Source organism: Labeo rohita, chromosome 7 (assembly GCF_022985175.1).
Source record: "Labeo rohita strain BAU-BD-2019 chromosome 7, IGBB_LRoh.1.0, whole genome shotgun sequence".
Taxonomy (NCBI): domain Eukaryota; kingdom Metazoa; phylum Chordata; class Actinopteri; order Cypriniformes; family Cyprinidae; genus Labeo; species Labeo rohita.
The window spans coordinates 29,717,883-29,737,288 of record NC_066875.1 but is presented as its reverse complement, the minus strand read 5'-3'; the positions used below and the strand labels follow the sequence as shown (position 1 = coordinate 29,737,288).

Sequence of the window (19,406 nt, the reverse complement as noted above, 5' to 3'; positions counted from 1 at the left end):
ATCATCTTTGGAAGATGCAGCCACCCGAAGCCACCGTTCTAGAACCCTGGCAGGCATTACACGACAGTGCGAGCAGCTTTCTGTATCCGCCAACGCAGCCTGAGCATGCTTGAGACCCATGCATGCGATACACATCGGGTGCGAATCCCGGCCCGAGATCATGAAACCACACGCTGCCGGGCATGAGCTTTCTCTTGCCTTTCTCCGCCGCAACCTTGGACACCGACATGGTAAGTCAGAAAATCCAGTATTTAGAACGCCTTAACGCGTTAGCTAAGACAATGCTAATAATTAGCAAAGGAGCTCAGTAACGAGCAGAGAACCCACAACAGATTTTTCTTTTTGTAGATGCGCTCAGTGACGAGCAGAGAATCCATAACAGATTCTTTCCGTTCGACTGCACTGCATTTGGCAACGTCAACCCTGACGGTACATTTATACACTGAAAGCAGCGCAGCCTAGGTGCTGAAGGAAAGTCTTCACGGGGAAGAGAACAAGAATGCCGTTTTTGGGGATCACAGCTGTATATATAGGGAGAGGGGTGGGCTCCTTGTACAAGCTGTGATTGGTCCGTCCTTCGGACAGACGTGGTGTAATTGGTGCTTCCATAGGCGTTTCCCATAGTGAGATACCGAGCGATTGTTTGAAAGAGAACTTATTTTAAGAATATAGTAAGACTAACAAGAATAAATAAAAATGCATCTGTGACTTCATATTGCTTGTTATTTTTCAGTGGATTGATAGCTCCAACACCAATTAAGCAGACCTGAGCAGCTGATCAAGGATCACCAGAAACTCTGCAGAACTTTGGTCCTCAATGCCCAGGACTGGAAACCAGAGTTGTAAGTCATCAATCTAGCAGTCATCCTGCCTCTCTGTCATGTTTAGAACACATTGCAGGAGATCTCAACATTGTCTTTTGAGGTCCACTTACATGCAGCGTTTTGCTCCAACCTAGTCCAGTGTGCCTGAACGAACTAATCAAGGTCTTCAGTTTAACTATAAATTTACCTAAACTATGGGTGTGTATCTCTCAGGTCCCTTGATCATTAGTCAGTGGTTAAAGGAGAAGTCCACTTCCAGAACAACAATTTACAAATAATGTACTCACCCCCTTGTCATCCAAGATGTTCATGTCTTTCTTTCTTTCTTCAGTCGTTATGTTTTTTGAGGAAAACATTTCAGCATTTTTCTCCATATAATGGACTGATATGGTGCCCAGATTTTGAACTTCCAAAATGCAGTTTAAATACGGCTTCAAACGATCCCAAATGTGGTTCTAAACGATCCCAGCCAAAAAAGAAGGGTCTTATCTAGCATAACGATCTGTGATTTTAATAAAAACAATACATTTTATATACTTCTTAATTTCTAATGCTCGTCTTGTCTTGCTCATCACAACCTCTGTTTTTGTTCCGGTTCATGACAGTTAGGGTTTGTTGAAAAACTCCCATCTCATGTTCTCCCTCAACTTCAAAATCGGCCTATATCGCTGTTTTACCTTTTTTATTAAGGGCGTTTGATCTTCTTTGCATGGTCACTTTCGCAAAGACGGGGTCGGTACTTCTGCAGTGATTGTAGGATGATTTCGGAATTATTTTTCAAGTTGTGGGAGAAAATACGATTGGAGTGTTTTGACATACCCTAACTGTCTTGAGCCAGAATACACAGAGTTCAGGGAGAGAAAGGCAAGACGAATGTTTGAGATTAAAAAGTATTTTAAATTGTATTTTTTTTTATGAAAATAAACGATTGGTTCGCTAGATAAGACCCTTCTTCCTCGGCTGGAATCATTTACAACCACATTTGGGATTGTTTGAAGTCGAACGTCATTTTTATAGACGTCTTTTCGACGACCTGAAAAAGACGTCTTTTCGTCTTTCACTTTTCAACCAAATTTTTACGTTGTTTAGACGTCTAGCATTGTTGTCTTTTCGACGAGTTTTTGCTGGGTGGGGCAGAATCCATCTCGGCAGTCATCTTAACTATCGAATTCCAGCAACAGAAAATAGACAAACTATTTTACACGCAGATTTTTTTTCTCTGGTGCTGTTTTGCGGTGTTGGTAAATTCACCACTTAATTTTGAGTTAAAATATGTTGTTGTAACTTGCGTTACTGAGATTGTAACGAGTAATAGTATTACCCAAATTTCATTAGTAATGCATTATATTACTATTACTAAACAAAATGAAATAAAGTTATGACTTTTCGTTTCGTCTCATTTTGATCAACGAAAATGAAGAGACATTTTAGCATATTTTTTTATTTTGTAAACCACACTGAGTCTCATTTTTATTTGTCAACGATATTGCATTATACATTTAATTATAGTCATCGTCACATGACCAGCATTTACGTTACGTCTTGCCTCGTTTTCGTCACGTGATAAAGGTTCGTTGATGACGATATTTAGTCATAATTTTCGTTTCGCTTCGTTTGAACCAGATACTGAAGCAGTCACGTGGTTTTCAGGAGAATTAAGCTTTGGACGTCATAGATCACATGCTTTTTTTCTGCTCTCGTTAGTGAAGCTCTCGCAGTGTTTGCATGCTCTGTCACAGAAGAAGTGAATTAAATGCAATATTTATCAAATGCACAGACTTTTCAAAAGCGTTTTCATGAGCAACAGAAACACGTTTCATATACTGCTTAATAAAGCGCCATCTGAACAAGAATAATGATCAACATAAACATATACTGTTTAAATACTAATAAAGTGGGGTTATTTATGCTTTTATTAGTGTTTTATGATAAATCTGACTCAATATAACATTGCCTAAAATAATAATAATAAGAAAAAACACATACAGTACAATTATTATCTCCTTAGATTACATTTATGAAGTTGTTGCAAACACGTATAATTCACCATACTACGCAAGCCATATGTGACCCTGGACCACAAAACCAGTCATAAGGGCAAATTTTCCGAAATTGAGCTTTATACATCATCTAGATAATGCATATTATCAAAAATTAAGTTTTGCTATATTTACAGTAGGAATTTTACAAAATATCTTCATGAAACCTGATCTTTACTTAATTTCCTAGTGATTTTTGGCATAAAAAAAAAAATAATAATTTTGACCCATACAATGAATTTTTGGCTATTGCTACAAATATACCCCAGCGACTTAAGACTGGTTTTGTGGTCCAGGCTCACATATATGTTCAATATGTTCTCAGTTTATTTACTTAAAATTTGTTTCTGTCTTGATGACACCATTTCAAAATATTACACACATCTAAAAGTTTGTTAAAACATAAACCAACAACAAAAAACAATTGCTTCTAACTGAAAAACGTAAAGTTGTTAAAAGTGTAATTGCACTGATTGGCTAGTATTAGAAATAATGAGTCACACAGGTGTTGGGTATAGTCCCATGGTCCCTTTGGATATATAAAGACCATGCATTACCAAGTGCAACCCAAAACAAAATGGACAACATAACGATTAATGTGAAGGACAGCAATGGTAATGGTTTCCAAGCACACTGCAGAAAGGATGAAAAATGGTGAGTAAACAGCAGAATTGTGAAATAATTACAAGTTATAAATGATTTGTGTGAGTGTTTGAGTATTTCCCCAGATCAAAAGTTCCTCTCCTCTGTCATGGCAAAAGTCACAGCCATTGAAACAAAACAAGGTACACATTTTTGATGAACAAACACATACTCTAGAGATTTATTAAGTGACATCTAAATTTACAGCCTTCTTTTCAAACAGCTCCCACCACTGGTCCAACTGCAGTGCTCCCCCAAACTCCTACTCCATGTCCCTCTACCTCCACCTTGTCTCCTGTACCCCTAAATCTCAGTGTCGTCAAGCCACCACCCCTGCCACCACCACCGCCACTGTCAACCAGCCAGTGTACCATCACTACCTTTAGGCTGCCTGAGCAACCTACCCCCACTAGCAAGGAACAACAATCTATCACCCTGCAAACTGGTGCAGTGTGTGGAATCCCTTCAGAAGCCAAAACTCCATCCTCCATCCAGTCAGACAGCCATGAATCACAAGGTATTGCATCTAAGACTGTGAGAAAGATTAATGTTTTTGCAGTGGTGGTAATGTAATGTAATATAATATAATATAATATAATTAATATAATATAATATAATGTATTTTTTTTTCCTCCCCAGATATCACACACAAAATGACATTACTATTATTGGACCTGACAAGAACTTACCAGCAACTCTACTTCCGCAACAAAAGTGCTTTCTATAAAAAGCTACAAACTGCATTTTCACAAAAAGGATACACCCTGTCAAATGAGAAAATTAGAAAAAAACTAACAAACATGTTAACAACTTATAAGAGGGTTAAGGACCGCCAAAGTGCAACTGGTGAGGGGAAGCAAACCTGGGAATACTACACCGTAAGTTTAGGACTGCACTGTATTTAAGCATTAGAATAAAGAAAGATGTCTTGGAAGATTTTCTACAGCTAATGGATGAGTTATTTGGGTCCTCTGGAATAGGAACCGCACCACCCCGAACAATCTGCTCCACTCCTCTGTGTTTGGAAGATCCACCTCCTCAAAACAGGCCTCCAACTATCTCTCTTCCTCAAGCTCAGGCAGCAGGTGCTTCTGTGGATGAGCAGCCGGGGACCTCTGCAAGTACAAGCCTCTCCAGCAGGCAGCGACCATCACAATCCTCTCAATTTCTTGAGTCCTACGAGGCACATGCAGAGAGGAGAACAGCTGTGCTTGAATCCCTTGTGAGGCCTGACCTTGAGCGATGGCGACGACTTAAGGAAAGGCGCAGACGATCATTTGAGAAAAAAATGTTGACCACCTTGGGAACAATTGTAAAGGAGCTAAAAAAAGATTGGAAAACAACAAGAGCAAATTAGACACTTACTGCAAAACCCACATGAACCACAATAAAATGTTTCTAGAAAAACTCTCCATTTTGACTTTCATCTTTCCCAAAACATTCATGATTCATTATTTGTCATAGAGAGTGTGTGTATACAATTATGAATATCCACTTTATAGAAGTGACTTCTAACAGCCCTTGCCTTTTACCTTTGTTGCACTTTTTGTATTAAACTTCAGCTAGTAACTCTCACAATTACAGTATAAATTAGACCATTTTAACTAGTTCATTTTATAAGCTTGATCTAAAACAATGGCATGTTTATACTGTAATATGCAATCTATTGTATTTCAAAGATAAAGTTGTAAATCAAAATCTGCTCAAAGATACAGGTGTGAAAAGACTTGTATCAAATTGTGTATTGTTTTATGTAAGCATCCACCCAAGAGGTGTCAACAGATTTTCAGATTAGGAAATAAGGTTATTCCACTGAATTATGTACTGAACCCAGTGTTCAGTATTGATCTTTCTGCATTGTTTGACTTTCCATTCAATTTATTCCCTACACCCAACTCCATCTCTTACTAACTCTAAATAATAAAATTCTATATAACAGTTGTTAATGACGACATATACATATAACATGCTTTTTTTTTTTTTTTTTTTACAAAAATTCACCACTCAGACTTCTCAAATGAAGTTCCCTTTGTTTTCCCAATTCCTTTTGTGTGTTCAGCCAGTAAACTCAACAACTCTCAAAAAATTATTAACAAAATGAAAAAGTAAATTGAATTTGTCAAGACTTTTCAAAAAAGGTTAGCCAATGAAGCCATGCATACTGGTTAGTATCATTTATTAAATATTTAAATATCCTTATTTAAAAAAACAAACAAACAAACAAAAAAAAACTCTACTCCAGAAAAATACTCTTCATTCAAGTTAGATGTTCTGATCTTCTACCTCAACATCTTGGTCACAGGGCTCTAAACAAACATTATGCAAAATGCAGCATGCTGAGACTGCAGAACTGATATTTGAAATGCTTCGCATTTGCAGGCATTGGAGCCTCCTGAACTTGGACTTCAGAATGCCAAATGCATGTTCAATGACTACACGGGCAGAATTGAGCTTTCTGTTAAAGCGTCTTTGCCTAGCAGTCAAGTGTCCATTGTCTCTGTAAGGCCTCATAATTTGAGGATAGGCAGAATTCTCCAATTATATGCATTCCCTGTGGAACAAGGGAATGGGGATCATCTCCTAGAACACGGGAATCTCTGTGAGGAGAAGTGCTCTTGCATCATGCCAGCTCCCAGGGTGACCCACACTGATGTGACAGAAGTGTCGCTGACTGTCACAAAACCCAGTTAAAATTACTGAATGTTTCCTATTCAGGTATGCTAGGGGATTATCGCAGTGGGGTCTCCTTATAGGAATGTGACACCCATCCACCGCACATACAGTGTTAGGGAAGCCTGCTGCGTCAAAATTCAACTATGATATCTGCAGCCTTTGGCCTCTGGGCCAGGAGATATGTTGGGCCATGTATGTATTAACATAACAACAAAACTCATGGAGATGTTTGGCAAGGGTGGATTTTGAGATGTTGAATCTGTCTGCTACCCCACGGTATGACTCCTGATTGGCCAATGTCCAAAGGCAGGCAAGAACACTCTGTGCGAGTGGCAGTTTGGTTTGCTGTAAATTCATATAAACAGGACCAAGGGTGGTAATAACATCCTGCACAGGTAGAACATAGGTTATCAAGACAACATCCCAACACTTGTAATAGTTAAATTAATTTTAAATGATCTAGTACGCACCTCCACTTGTTGTTTGGAAAGCCTGAAATGACTTCGAAATTCTGAGGGACTGTATAGAGGGACAACCTCCTCCACAAAATTCAGTATTTTTGGAACTGATCTATATCAATATGTGTAAATGTAAAAAATATCAATATATGTAAATGACTAAAATTGTCATTTCACTGTTTTATGTGAACTGGGATAGATTTCAGATAATTAAGGTTTCCAAGAATGTTTAACTTGGAATGAAACTCCATCCTTATTTGTATAAACAGAAAATAAGTAGCTCTCTGTATTTAAAACAATAGCAATCGTAGCCATTTATTACTTACAGAAGCCAAAAATTACACCAAGTAAATACTAAGTATATTTGGTTTGTAATACAGTATTTTTATTTTTTTATTTATTTATTTATTTATTTAAGATCAGGTAGTAATCAATTGTTTAAAAAAAACAATACTTATTACACTGAACCTTTACTCACCTTCGTTGCTCATTGTGCTCAATTTCATAGAACAATAATGGCATTTCTATAGCTTCTAGTTCGTCTGCAATAAAACGAACAAACATTTTTTTTTTTTTTTCGCTGAAATTCATTGTGCTGTTGTTGTTAACAGGCATGGTTTATTTGCTCTGATTTAGGATTGCAAGTGTCACAAATTTTTAATCTTTAATCTTTTTTTGTCACTTTGTCAATGAAACAGCCTAGTTTCTGTAGTTTATTTTTGTGATGTAAGTTAAGAATGAAACGAATAATTTTTTGTATTTTTGTATTGTATATTCACATGTGTTAATAAAAGAGAACTAATTTGTACAATTTGTAAATTACAATGTGTAAATTTCTGTAATGCAGCTTATAATTTTTTCACGACACTCTTCTATACGTTTATTTTATTTTTTATTTTTATGGTTACTTAACTGCCTAAAATCAGGGTTTCTAAATATGTTCACCATCAAGACAATAAACTATTATAAAATCGCACCTTGGTAACACATCAATCAGTATTTGAACTGCTATATATTTCTGTGTGCATGGTTTTGTATTTTTTCTTTTTTTTCATATATGTATCTTTACATTATTCAAGTCGGTTCAAACGCAATGAATGCATTTAAAATTGTAATCCGGCAAGGATGCAGCAAAACAATATAATTTACCCGGCCATGCTCTTGGCCAAACCTGAGGTACATCCCCAACATCTCCTCCAGTAAAACATAAAATATAAAAACAAATATGACTAATGCTGGCTCCATAACTTAAACGTCTAAACCTGTCAGGATGGCAGCGCCCCTCTCGCACCGTTGCTATGCGACAGGAGCGGTAATCGGGAACACCTGGTTGCGCAATTAGGAAATCCTGGGAAGGTGGAGCGTCTCGTGCACTTCGAAGTGCGTGCACTCCACTTTGGGACACAGCTGAAGTGAGTGTGCGCAATCAAGTTTGGGAAGGCTATAAATGAAGGCCTGCCCAGCATTCTGTGCTATTTTGCCTCGAGGAACACGTGAGTAAAACTTGCTAAGCTATGTCTTGCTAAGCTGAAATGCTGTATTTGCAAAAGCAAAAAAAAAAAAAAAAATCACAAATAATGGCCTAACACTTTCTGTATTTTCTGTGATAGCCTACAAATGCACACAATTTGTTTGTTTTCTAGTAACATAAAAGAGGAGTATTGCTTGGGTCAAAATCACATGAACTGCCTTTGAGACTTCACAATTTCCAAAATAAGAATATGAGATTTTCTGTTGTTGTATTAAGGAGACTGGCTGTTAGAAATACATACTGGTCAAGCTCCAGCATTTTTATCAAATATGTATTTGCTTGGAGATCATAAGGTTTTGCTAACTTGTTAAAATGACTAGTTAATTTTCATAAGAGATGAAGGTGAAAGGGTTGACCTTGGCATGACAGGGTGGACGAATGCATTAATGGGTGAAGTGGACATCAGATAAGCAACAGGCACAATGAGAAACCCTTACGTAATATAAAGAATGATTTCAGGAATGTTTTCTACACTGCGATTTGTAAATTGTAAATTGATTTAAAAGGGCATTTTTAGATTTCTAAGGCTGTTTGTATCACCTCATTAAATGCATGCATAGTATTGTATGTCAAATTCTTACATTTGAATCCATAAATTCGATTAGAATAGTACACTAAGACACTATGGGGCTGTTCCAAATCAAATGAAATCATTATATAAACAAATGCTTAAACCTCAATAAACTGGAGCAATGGCGTAAAGAAGAGTGGGCCCACATTCCTCCAGACCAATGTGAGAGACTGATTAATGTCATGCAGAAAATAATAATTTCAAGTAATCATAGGGTGTCCTAACTTTGTCACACATGGCTTTTCCATTTTTGGCTTTATTTTTGTTAAATAAATAATGACACAGTGCATTTTCTGTCTTTTTTTTAACTTATGTTTCTCTTACTGTTCTCTCCTAGATTATTTCTACTCTAATCCAAGCTTGCCTGGTATTTGTGCCCCTGTTGATCTCGATTTCTGCCTGTTCCCTGGATTATGTCTTTTGGATTCTGATCTTGATTTGTTTGCCTGGTCTCTTCGCTGTTCGGACGCCGACCCCTGCTCTGGTTTCTGGTTTGGCGTGCGGTACAGTAAAACTTCACGCCAAACTTTGAGGTGGTATGCTGCAAAATTCAGAGTCACAGGTAAGTGACAAAGTCTGTTTTGTTCCAGAAGCGCTTTGAATTGGGTGTAGTTTGAGCACCAAATGTGAGTTTGCAATCTGATATAAATTAAGTTTGCTAATTTCTGGTTGCAGATGGCATGCTCTATTATGGAGGAAGGAAGGCAGTGAAAACCAAGGAGGAGTGCACAGCATTGTTCTGCATGAGCCACATAAGCCCAATTGGAAGCCACTGTGGGAAACAAAAAACCCGAAATGCACTGTGAGAAGTATTACTGGCCAGGCATGACTGCAGACATTGAGAAATGGGTAAAAACTCTAGTACATATAAAATTAGGCCAGTTATTTCCCTGCAAACTTTTAATGGACGAATGGAAAAGTTTAAAAGGACCCACCACAGCTTCAACTTCATTTGTTTCTTCCTTAGCCCAGATTTCTAAAACTTTATTTAAAAAAAATAAATAAATAAAAATGGGTTGTAACCACTGATCTATATGACTATATGTTCTCTATTATAGATCAGTGGTTGTAACGCCATCCCAGTATTACCAAAATGTTTAGTTTAACAGGCTAATCTATGATAGTTGTCTGTATGAGTGATTTCTATTCACCTTTACACAGTTACACAAAATATAGATCAACAATAGTTATCTTAAAAGTAAAATCCTACAATTTTCCACGATAGCTTTCTCCTCTAAGGTCCTAACTGCCCTGGCACTTCTCTTCCTGCTCTTTTCTTGTTTTCTTTTCTTTAAGTATTCAACGGTGATTTTGTGCACAGCATGTTTGGATGGCTGATTTTCTAATGTTGTCTTTCTCTGGTCCTCAACTGATCGCATGCATTTTTCCTGGGGCTCCTGTTGCATCATTTATGAAAAGTTGATTGATTGATTGGATTGATTAACTGATGTTTTTGTTTATTTACTGTATGTACTTGCGTGTGCTTAATTTCTGTGTCGTTGTCATGCACAGGTAAAACAACCTGTGAAAACTACAGCAAAGACAAAGCATTATGTAGTTGGGCATTTGGTCTGCACAAAAAAAAAAAAAAAAAAGTGTATATACATCTTTAATTAGACAGAATTTTGCAATGTTATTATGTACAGTTGGGATTAATCCAGTATAAATTCAAAAACTTAGTACTTAATCCTTTAAAGAACCCTTTACTTACTGGCAAAATCATCCCAAACTCTTAAGTTTTGTGAGAGCCCTAAAATGTATTGCAAATATAAACTTTAAAAAAAAAAACTAATGAAATTAATGAAAGCGCTGGTGTGAACTTGTGTTCGAGGTGTGTCAGCAATCTCCATTTAGCTGTGCAAAACGGATAACTGTTCTGCTGAATGTTAAACTATATATTAGTTTATTAATGTATACATATTATGTATTAAATACAACTACACAACCTATAGCCTACAGCCTAGATATGTTATGTAGCCTAATTTCCGCACATTGGGGAGTCGCTCTCTAAACGTGGGGTATTAAAATTACTTTTGAATGCGCGCGCGCGTTTTACTTTCGGTTTCGTTTTAAGGATGGCGCTAAATTCTCGACGGCGCTGAGCGTACATTCTACAATACAAGACATTAATTTAACAAAACAATTTGAAAGTGGGGGGTTTTTGAAAATTGTGTCCCCAGTGGAAATTACGCCCCTGCGTGAGTGAAACTCTGAAGCCGAGTTATCATTTGATGTGAATGTATGCCGCGTTGTACAGTATATTGAGACGGAGGCGCCAGAATTGCGTCTGACAGAATGTGCGCTGTACCACGAAATGTAGTATATTTCTTCAAAAGCAGACTGTGGAGACATTTTATTTGTCCACAATCAAAAATCGTCATATCACACACCCCTAACTGCAATGTAGTTTGTACAAATCCAGAACAAAGGTTGGTTGAGAGAGAGAAAAAAAACCCCGCCGGTTCCGAGTTTCAGCGGAGCGCAGTGTCAGTGACAGGGAGTGTTTGACGGCTAATATCTCAATTCTGCATTAAAGTTAAGAATGTACAGATCGAGTTTAATTAGTTATATAATGTTGGAGAAAACGGCGAAACCGTCACTATATCAGCTCACAGGTCAGGGTATATTCTGGCAAACCGTTTGCCAATCACGTTTCGCAATCGGCAAAGCAGATCATAGCACACGCCGTTTACCAACACACGATGGATAACTCGCAAAGCAAAACGTTCCTGCCTGTTTTCCCAGCACATCACTATCAGTACACATTGAAAGCAAGAGGCTCGAGACGTAAGAGGCGGGGCAACCGTTTAAAATTTTCAAAATAAAAGTTTGTTTAAATGAAACATTTACTGTGTAAGCATAAAATAATCAGTCTTAAAGTAGAGCGCATTAGTACGGTAACCGGGAAGGGACACCTTCGGTTCAATTAAGTTTGTCGTGCCACGACATATCAACTCGTGGGAACGTGATATTATGTCGTGGCCACGAGATATTAATTCGTGGGAACGTCATATGTCGTGGCCACGAGATCATTTTGTCGAGGTAACGACATCCTTATGTCGTGGCCACGATATGCTATGATGAGGGAACGACATCCATTTCTCGTGGCCACGTCTTATGTTGAGGAAACGACATGGGCTTCTCGTGGCCACGAGTTTAGTGCGTAAACAAACCTACGTGACCATAGTAACCCGGGATTATCAGAGATAGATTTATTACCATTTTATTTTGAATTAAGGAATTATTATATTAATTATTATAGAAGTGAATACATTATTAAACTATAATATTATGCGATGCTGTCTATGCGACCAGCAGGGGGCGCTCATTCCCTGACATGTATGTAATCAACTTGACCCACTGTTTACGATGGTAGCGCATCCTGACGGCCATATTGAGGCTATCAGGATGCGCTACCCCTCTATTAGAGCAAGTCTATCAGTTGTTTCTGACCAAAGCATGTTATTTCCCTTCAGTAGCCAAAGTCTTGTTTCTCAGGACCCTATTTTTTGTGACAGCGCCATCTAGAGGAGATCTGATTCAGGCATGAAACAAAACTTCATTTTTAATCTTTTCATCTTATTTTTAATGAAAGCGCTGGTGTAAACTTGTGTAGCCGGGGAGGTGATTAGTAGTGGAGGGTGTGTCAATGCAGGTAGTTTGAGTTTTTAAGCGGGCATTTGAAAGGACGCCTGGAGACGGGGTCCGATCTTTTGTGTGGAAGCGTGCTGCCTGGTAGCACTTCCATGTTTGTTTGAGTATGGATATGGTCTGGGTTAGCAGACACAAACATCGGGCTGTCTCATGTGCGTGCAGTACCTCTGGTTGATTATGCGCATGGTCTGGGTGAGCAGATGTAAGCATCGTGGATTTGATTGCTGGTGGTCACGCTGCTGCTTCTTTAATCTGGAATGCTTTTGGAAAGTAGTTCGGGATTGATGGTTGTGTTGCAGGTTTAGTTGATCGCTGTTCCTCCAGTGTTTGTTTATGTTGTATTTTCTCAGCTAGCCGGTATGGATGTGCGCGCTGTATGCTTTCAGCGCAGTTAAGATTTGATGAATTGTTGTGAATTAGACTGGCTAGCTGAGTGTTTTATTTTTTTTCTATTTTTTTGTTTGTTTTTTGTTTGTATATCACTTCCCAGCCTTATGTTGCCAGTCAACCTCTGTATTTTCTATACATGAAGATGCTTTAAAACACGTGATTATTTATTTGTATGAGGGTTATGTTTGTAGTGAAATTAACCATTGGTTTTTTGTGTTTTTCTTGAGTGAGGTGTGTGTCTTACATGTAATAGGAAGTGGAGGGTGTTTATGTAATTTCTTCTCTTTTTTTCTTGATTACTTTGTTTGGAGAAGCCTGGATTGTATTGGGGTTTATAGAGGGTGGGCTGGCTAACAATACCTTTTATCTTGAGGGGGAATGAGTTTTTGGTATTTGATGTATGTTGATTATATTTGTTTTGTCATATCTGCTTATTTGTAAAAATAAATTCTATTTTTTGGACAGAAGTTGATTATCGTTTTTTTGTGGTCACCCTTTGCTTGAAGAAAGAGTTTTTGGGGTTGCACTTGTGTTCGAGGTGTGTCAGCAATCTCCATTTAGTATTTAGCTGTGCAAAACGGATAACTGTTCTGCTGAATGTTAAACTAACATTTGTATTCAAATAAAAGTACATTTATTAATGTACTAATAGACAAGTAATTTGTAGCGCAATTGTTTTACCGTTTATTGCACTTTATGCGCGTTACACATCAGACGTGAATCGCTGTGCTGCGGCTAATGAACTGAAGTATGCAAAAATACAAGTCTTTCTTTACAAGAAAATGGAATTTAACCCCAGAATATATATAGAATATGTTGAAATAAATTAGGTTAAATATTTCAAACGGGTTACCAATGGGTATGTTAAGGGTTAGTAGTAGGTTAGGACAATAATTAAGTGTATACAGTTAAACAACTACATATTACTACATACAAAAAGGGAGAAGGGTGTTCCTGCACAACCGGAGGCTGCTCCTGAACAACTGTGAGTTGTGAGGTAGTCCGCCTGGCATCATGTATAGGCTAGTTAGTATTAATTATTGAATTAACCAAAGCAATTAGTGAAAATTGTGAGAGGTAATACAATGCGATTAAAAAATAATATACAAAGATGTAGAGAAAAGGGGGAACACGTTTTTGCATGTGCTTAACATGGAAGGTATTCTAAAGAAATTCTAAGCAAAAGAAAATGGGATCTTTCATTTCATAGACAGAGAGTTATTGCTGGAGTCAGAGCCATAAGAACCCAGCAGTGTGTGTGTGTGTGTTTTTTTTTTTTTTTTTTTTTTTTTTTTTTTAAAAGGTTTAAACGTCCACGCGCATTCCCTGACTTGCGCAAGCTTGAAGCCTCGACAGTGCTCGCTAAATCAGAAGAGGAAAACACAAGACAAAAAGGTAAGAATTTCTGAACCATACAAAGAAATAGAGTAAACTAAACAGATGATACCTTCACATTTAATCTACTTATTTTACGAAAGAAACCGAAGTGAATCTAAAGTGAAAGTAAGCCTGCAAGCGGCGCGTTCAGGCGCAGTATGCCCTCTACACGAAAATGCTAACTCTAATACTAACTATCGCTTTGGTACTTTGTGCCATTATTCACAAACAAGATAGTCAAAAAAATACTTGGCATTGATGTCAATATAACAGTGTTGTGATGTTTTTTTTTTTTTTTTTTTTTTTGTTTTTTTTTTTTTAAACTGATGTAAGCTTTTTGATCATTGAAAATGCACAAAAGACTGCATGTCTGCACAAGTCTGTATGGCAGATATCAGTTTTATAGCATAAAGTTACACATTAGGCCTACTGTATGTTTAATATTGATTGAAATAGATTGGACAGGATTCGTGCTTTTTACTGTTTGTCGTCAAGAAATTATAGTACAATGGCACTGGGATACATAAAAGACATTTATTAGAAAAACATAGAAAACACCCCTTAGACAGAACGGTACATGCAGAAATACAAAGCATTCTTTCTGCACTTCCTGACTTCCTGCATGGAAGCAGCACAGAAAGAATTTAATGCTTCACACAATCCCCTTCATTAGTGAAAGTCAAGATTCAGAGCAATTCATCAATATGAATCAATTATTCCTGAAATGAGGAAAAACTGTAAACAGAGAAGAGAACAGCGATAAAGCAAGCATTTGCGTTGCCACATGCCTGTTAGAGAAAAATGTGCTTAATGTGTGTGAATAACTTTCCTCCTTTTTTGCAAAGTACAAAAATGTTTTTACGGATCCTTCTCAGCCTCTCGCTGTCGCTGAATTTATGGTTCTGTGAGGTATCATTAAGTAAGTGTAATAATTTTTTTCTGGTTTGAAATGAATTCATCTTAACTGAAAATGCCATTTTGTACCACAATTTATTACACTACGTCTGTATGTTTCATACTTTAGCAACTCAACAAGAAGCACCATCTATTATTATGGATGATACCAACATCAACCCTGAGGCTGCAAAACTTCTGTCCAGAATTAAATATGTTGGTCGAAGCTGCAAAGAAATTCGCGAGAAGTATCATGTTTATGATGGTACAATATTTTCCTGTTTATTTTTGCTATCTTAAGCAACAACTGCATTTATTTGACTCTTCTGTTTTTATTTATCTGGAATGCTTCTGTTCAATCAGACGGCCTGTACTATCTGATCTCATCAAGAGGAGTCCTTTACCAGACGTTCTGTGATATGACCACTGCTGGTGGCGGCTGGACGCTGGTGGCCAGTGTTCATGAAAACAACATGTATGGAAAGTGCACTGTTGGTGATCGCTGGTCTAGTCAGCAGGGCGATAACCCAAACTGGCCTGATGGTGATGGGACATGGGCAAACACAGTCACATTCGGAGCTGCAGAGGCCGCTACAAGTGATGATTATAAGGTACTTTTTTATTACATTAATGGTTTTACAGCCATGGTTCAAGGAAAGCAACCTAAAGGAAACGAGGACTTGCATTGGACTTGCAATCAAAAGATCTTTGTCTAGAATCTGAAATGACAGTCTGTTCTCTTTCTTTCACAGAATCCTGGATACTATGACATTGTGACACAGGATGTATCTGTGTGGCATGTTCCTAATAATAGTGAGCTGGAACACTGGAGAACTGCCTCTTTCCTGCGATACCACACTGAAAATCACTTCTTAACCCTACATGGAGGAAACCTTTTCAATTTATTCAAGGTCAGATAAACTTTGACACCAGTTTTAAGTTTGAAACATTCACAGAAATATAGGCAAAGCTACAAATAAAAAATAACACTGAATAATTGTCTTCATTTTTCCAGAAATTCCCTGTGAGGTTTGGAATCGGGACATGCATCACTGACAATGGACCTGCTATTCCAATAGTGTATGATACTGGAGATGCGACATCAACCAAAAATCTGTATGGTCCTGTTGTAAGAAGTACGGCAATACTTCTTGAGCCAATATTTTTCAATTTTTTTTTTAAAGAAAGTAGCTAAATCATTTGAAAATCATAAAATCTGTGTATTATTCAGCAATATTATTGTAAAAGCCATCATCACTGTTGAGATCCGATCACTTCTAATGAAAGCCATGTCATATGTGCATGGATATACCATGACAGATCATCCCAGTGATATATTCTGTGTATTCTTTTCAGGTATGTTTGAGGCTGGATTCATCACATTCAGAGTCTTCAATACTGAAAAGGCAGCTATGGCTATTTGTTCAGGCGTTAAACCAACTGCTTGTCACACTGAACATGTGAGTCAAAAATAGTATGGATTTTTTACAACAATGTTAATGAACAGAATTTGTGACATATAATAATTTAGACAGACTGTAATTCATGTTTCATTATAAAAACGAAGAGGAAATGCATTTACAGTCATATAATTAAATCTGCAGCAACAATGTTATTTAAAGAAATGCATTTTGTGTTGCTAGTAATGTACTCATATTGTTGCAGTTCTGTATTGGTGGAGGTGGACACTTTCCTGAAGGGGCTCCTAAACAGTGTGGGGACTTTACGAGTTTCGACTGGAATGGCTATGGTAATAATATACACGCTAGTGCTACCAGAGAGATGACTGAAGCAGCTGTACTTCTCTTTTATCGCTGACACTCTGATCAGTCTAAAATCTTCTCTTTGAGTAATATCACACTGCTTAACACTGAAATGTTACATGCACAATTATTTTCACAAAAGTATGTCATCACAGTATACAGTAGTCAACGTTGGAAGTGGATCAAAAAAGTTAATAAAAGTTGTCCTAAGATGAGAATGGGTATTGTTTTGGTTTTAGGACAACTTGGATGAAAGGTTTTGATCCACTTTAAATGTTGACTACTGTATATCCTTTATATCAGTCTATACTCTAAGAAAGCGTATGTGTAACGTGTTTGTCACAGATGAAAAATATGAAAAAGGATATACAAAGAGGCAATGACAGACTTTCAAAACACACATGAGATTCTTCTTTCTTTGCTGTCTTTTATACCTTTGCCATCCACCTATGCTATATGAAGTTCCAAACGTAGGTTTGGGAGGAGCCTAATCATTCAGTCCTGTCAATCATCATTACGAGCCTATATGCAGCTCTTATTGCACCGTCCCAGCTTCAGTTCTTCCGGCATCCCTCCACCTCCCCTTCTCCTCCTCTGTGTCTGTTTTCAAGTTTGTTTACCATTGCCCATCAGGACTGGATGGACAGGCGAACTCGTGAAATAAACTTTTTGTCGGTAGGATTCTCTGTGATTGGTATGAGGTCCTCCGTGTCATGATTAAAGCATATTCAAAGGCATTATCTGGAGTCTGTCTGGTTACTCCTGCACAGCAGGTTAGTGGAACACCAAAGACCTTAGACCCAAGTGATAGTGTTCAAAATGGACGAGATGTTGTTTGACTCAACAGAGTGTTGCTAGAGACACACTAAGAGAGTATACATTTTTTTTTTTTAGTGTTGCTAAAAATGCTTAGTGTCACCAGAGATGCCCCATGTTATCTTAAGTTAGGAGTCTTTGACTCAAACATTTATCAGTTGCTTTATATTCCTGTTACAGCAAAACTGTTGCCATATAAGTTCAAATCAACACTGTGTAGCCTATTTGTCACATTTTATCATGTCTTCATAATGACAGGTGCTGAGTTGACAAGTCACAACACATCCCCAATAGGTAAAATACCCTGAATAGGATCATTTTGGATATTTTGGGATGATTAGATCATTTTGATTGCAACTGTATGTATTTATTCAAATATTCTATATTATTCCACACCAGACTCAAATAAGTTGGTGAAACAACATCATATGTAATCTCATAATAATGTGTGTATGTTATGTTCATAACAATGTATGTGTTGTCAACTAAAAGAAGTCCACTTCCAAAACTAAGATTCACATATAATGTACTCACCCACTTGTCATCCAAGATGTTCACATCTTTCTTTTTTCAGTCGTAAAGAAATTATGATTTTCGAGGGAAACATTTCAGATTTTTCTCCATATAATGAACTGCTATGGTGCCCTGATTTTCAACTTCTAAAATGCAGTTAAATGCGGTTTTAAACAATCCCAGCCGAGGAAGAAGGGTCTTATCTAGCAAAACGATTGGTTATTTTCAAAAAAAAATTTTTTAAATACTTTTTAATTTTAAATGCTCGTCTTGCCTTTTTTCTCCATGAACTCTGTGTATTCTGACTCAAGGCAGTTAGGGTATGTCGAAAATATTTTCTCCCTCAACTTCAAAAATCATTTAAAAATCATCCTACATCGCTGCAGAAGTACCGACCCAGTCTTTGCAACGTGAACATGCAAAGAAGATCAAACACCTTCAACAAAAGGACGATTTTGAAGTTGAGGGAGAACATGAGATGGGAGTTTTTCAACATACTCTAACTGTCACAAACCAGAACAAAACAGTTCAGGCAGAGTAACACAAGATGAGCGCTTGGCATTAAAAAGTATATAAATTGTATATACTACTTTCTTGGCTGGGATCGTTTACAACTGCATTTGGGATTGTTTGAAGCTGCATTTAAACTGAATTTTGGAAATTCAAAATCGGGGCACCATAGCAGTCCATTATATGAGGAAAAATGCTGAAATGTTTTCCTCAAAAAACTTAATTTATTTACGACTAAAGAAAGAAATAAACATCTTGGATAAGAAGGGGGTGAGTAAATTATTTGTAAATTGTTGTTCTGGAAGTGGACTTCTCTTTGAATATAGCCTATACACATTAGGCTGAATGTGTTTTGTAAATCTTATAGTTAGTATTTAGTACAGTTAACTGTGCGTTTTTGATGTGTTTTAATGTGTTTTTGTGTAAAGTAAACACAGTATATGTCATTTTGTGTACACTAAATGTTTGTGCCATGAATGTGTGCATAGTGGTGAATGAGAGACTACAACTTTTTGTTTGTTTGTTTATTTATTTATTTTTAGATTTTTCACAGCTTTTCAAAATAGGAACAAAAATGCATATATATACACATAAATAAATATATATATATATATATATATATATATATATATACATGTAACATCTTAACTCCTGTAGATATTGGTCTAAATTGGTCTAAAATAAATAACATTTCAATATCCATCATGACACCAAATCAATACACAACATAACTTTATAAATATTTATAAAT

The 19,406-nt window shown here is 37.0% G+C and overlaps 2 protein-coding genes across 4 annotated transcripts in view; both read left to right on the top strand.

The window, feature by feature from the left end:
* Positions 1–17,553, top strand: part of LOC127169004 (intelectin) — a 411,380-nt gene extending 393,827 nt beyond the window's left edge. The window contains exons 1-8 of one of the 2 annotated variants that reach the window (XM_051116202.1): positions 14,072–14,177; positions 15,005–15,078; positions 15,184–15,318; positions 15,417–15,664; positions 15,806–15,964; positions 16,069–16,189; positions 16,410–16,513; positions 16,719–17,553. In XM_051116202.1, the coding sequence (XP_050972159.1) occupies positions 15,012–15,078; positions 15,184–15,318; positions 15,417–15,664; positions 15,806–15,964; positions 16,069–16,189; positions 16,410–16,513; positions 16,719–16,871 (987 nt within the window). In that variant the 5' untranslated portion in view covers positions 14,072–14,177; positions 15,005–15,011 and the 3' untranslated portion in view covers positions 16,872–17,553. Of the gene's footprint in view, positions 1–14,071; positions 14,178–15,004; positions 15,079–15,183; positions 15,319–15,416; positions 15,665–15,805; positions 15,965–16,068; positions 16,190–16,409; positions 16,514–16,718 lie in introns of those variants that run through there. The other variant, XM_051116200.1, reaches the window with a different exon arrangement.
* The window catches only part of LOC127169006 (intelectin), a 508,248-nt gene that overhangs the window by 439,055 nt on the left and 49,787 nt on the right, over positions 1–19,406 (top strand). The window contains exon 1 of one of the 2 annotated variants that reach the window (XM_051116204.1): positions 14,074–14,177. The exons of the other annotated variant lie outside the window; for it this stretch is intronic. The gene's annotated coding sequence lies outside the window, so the exon portion shown is untranslated. Of the gene's footprint in view, positions 1–14,073; positions 14,178–19,406 lie in introns of those variants that run through there. 2 annotated transcript variants of the gene reach the window in all.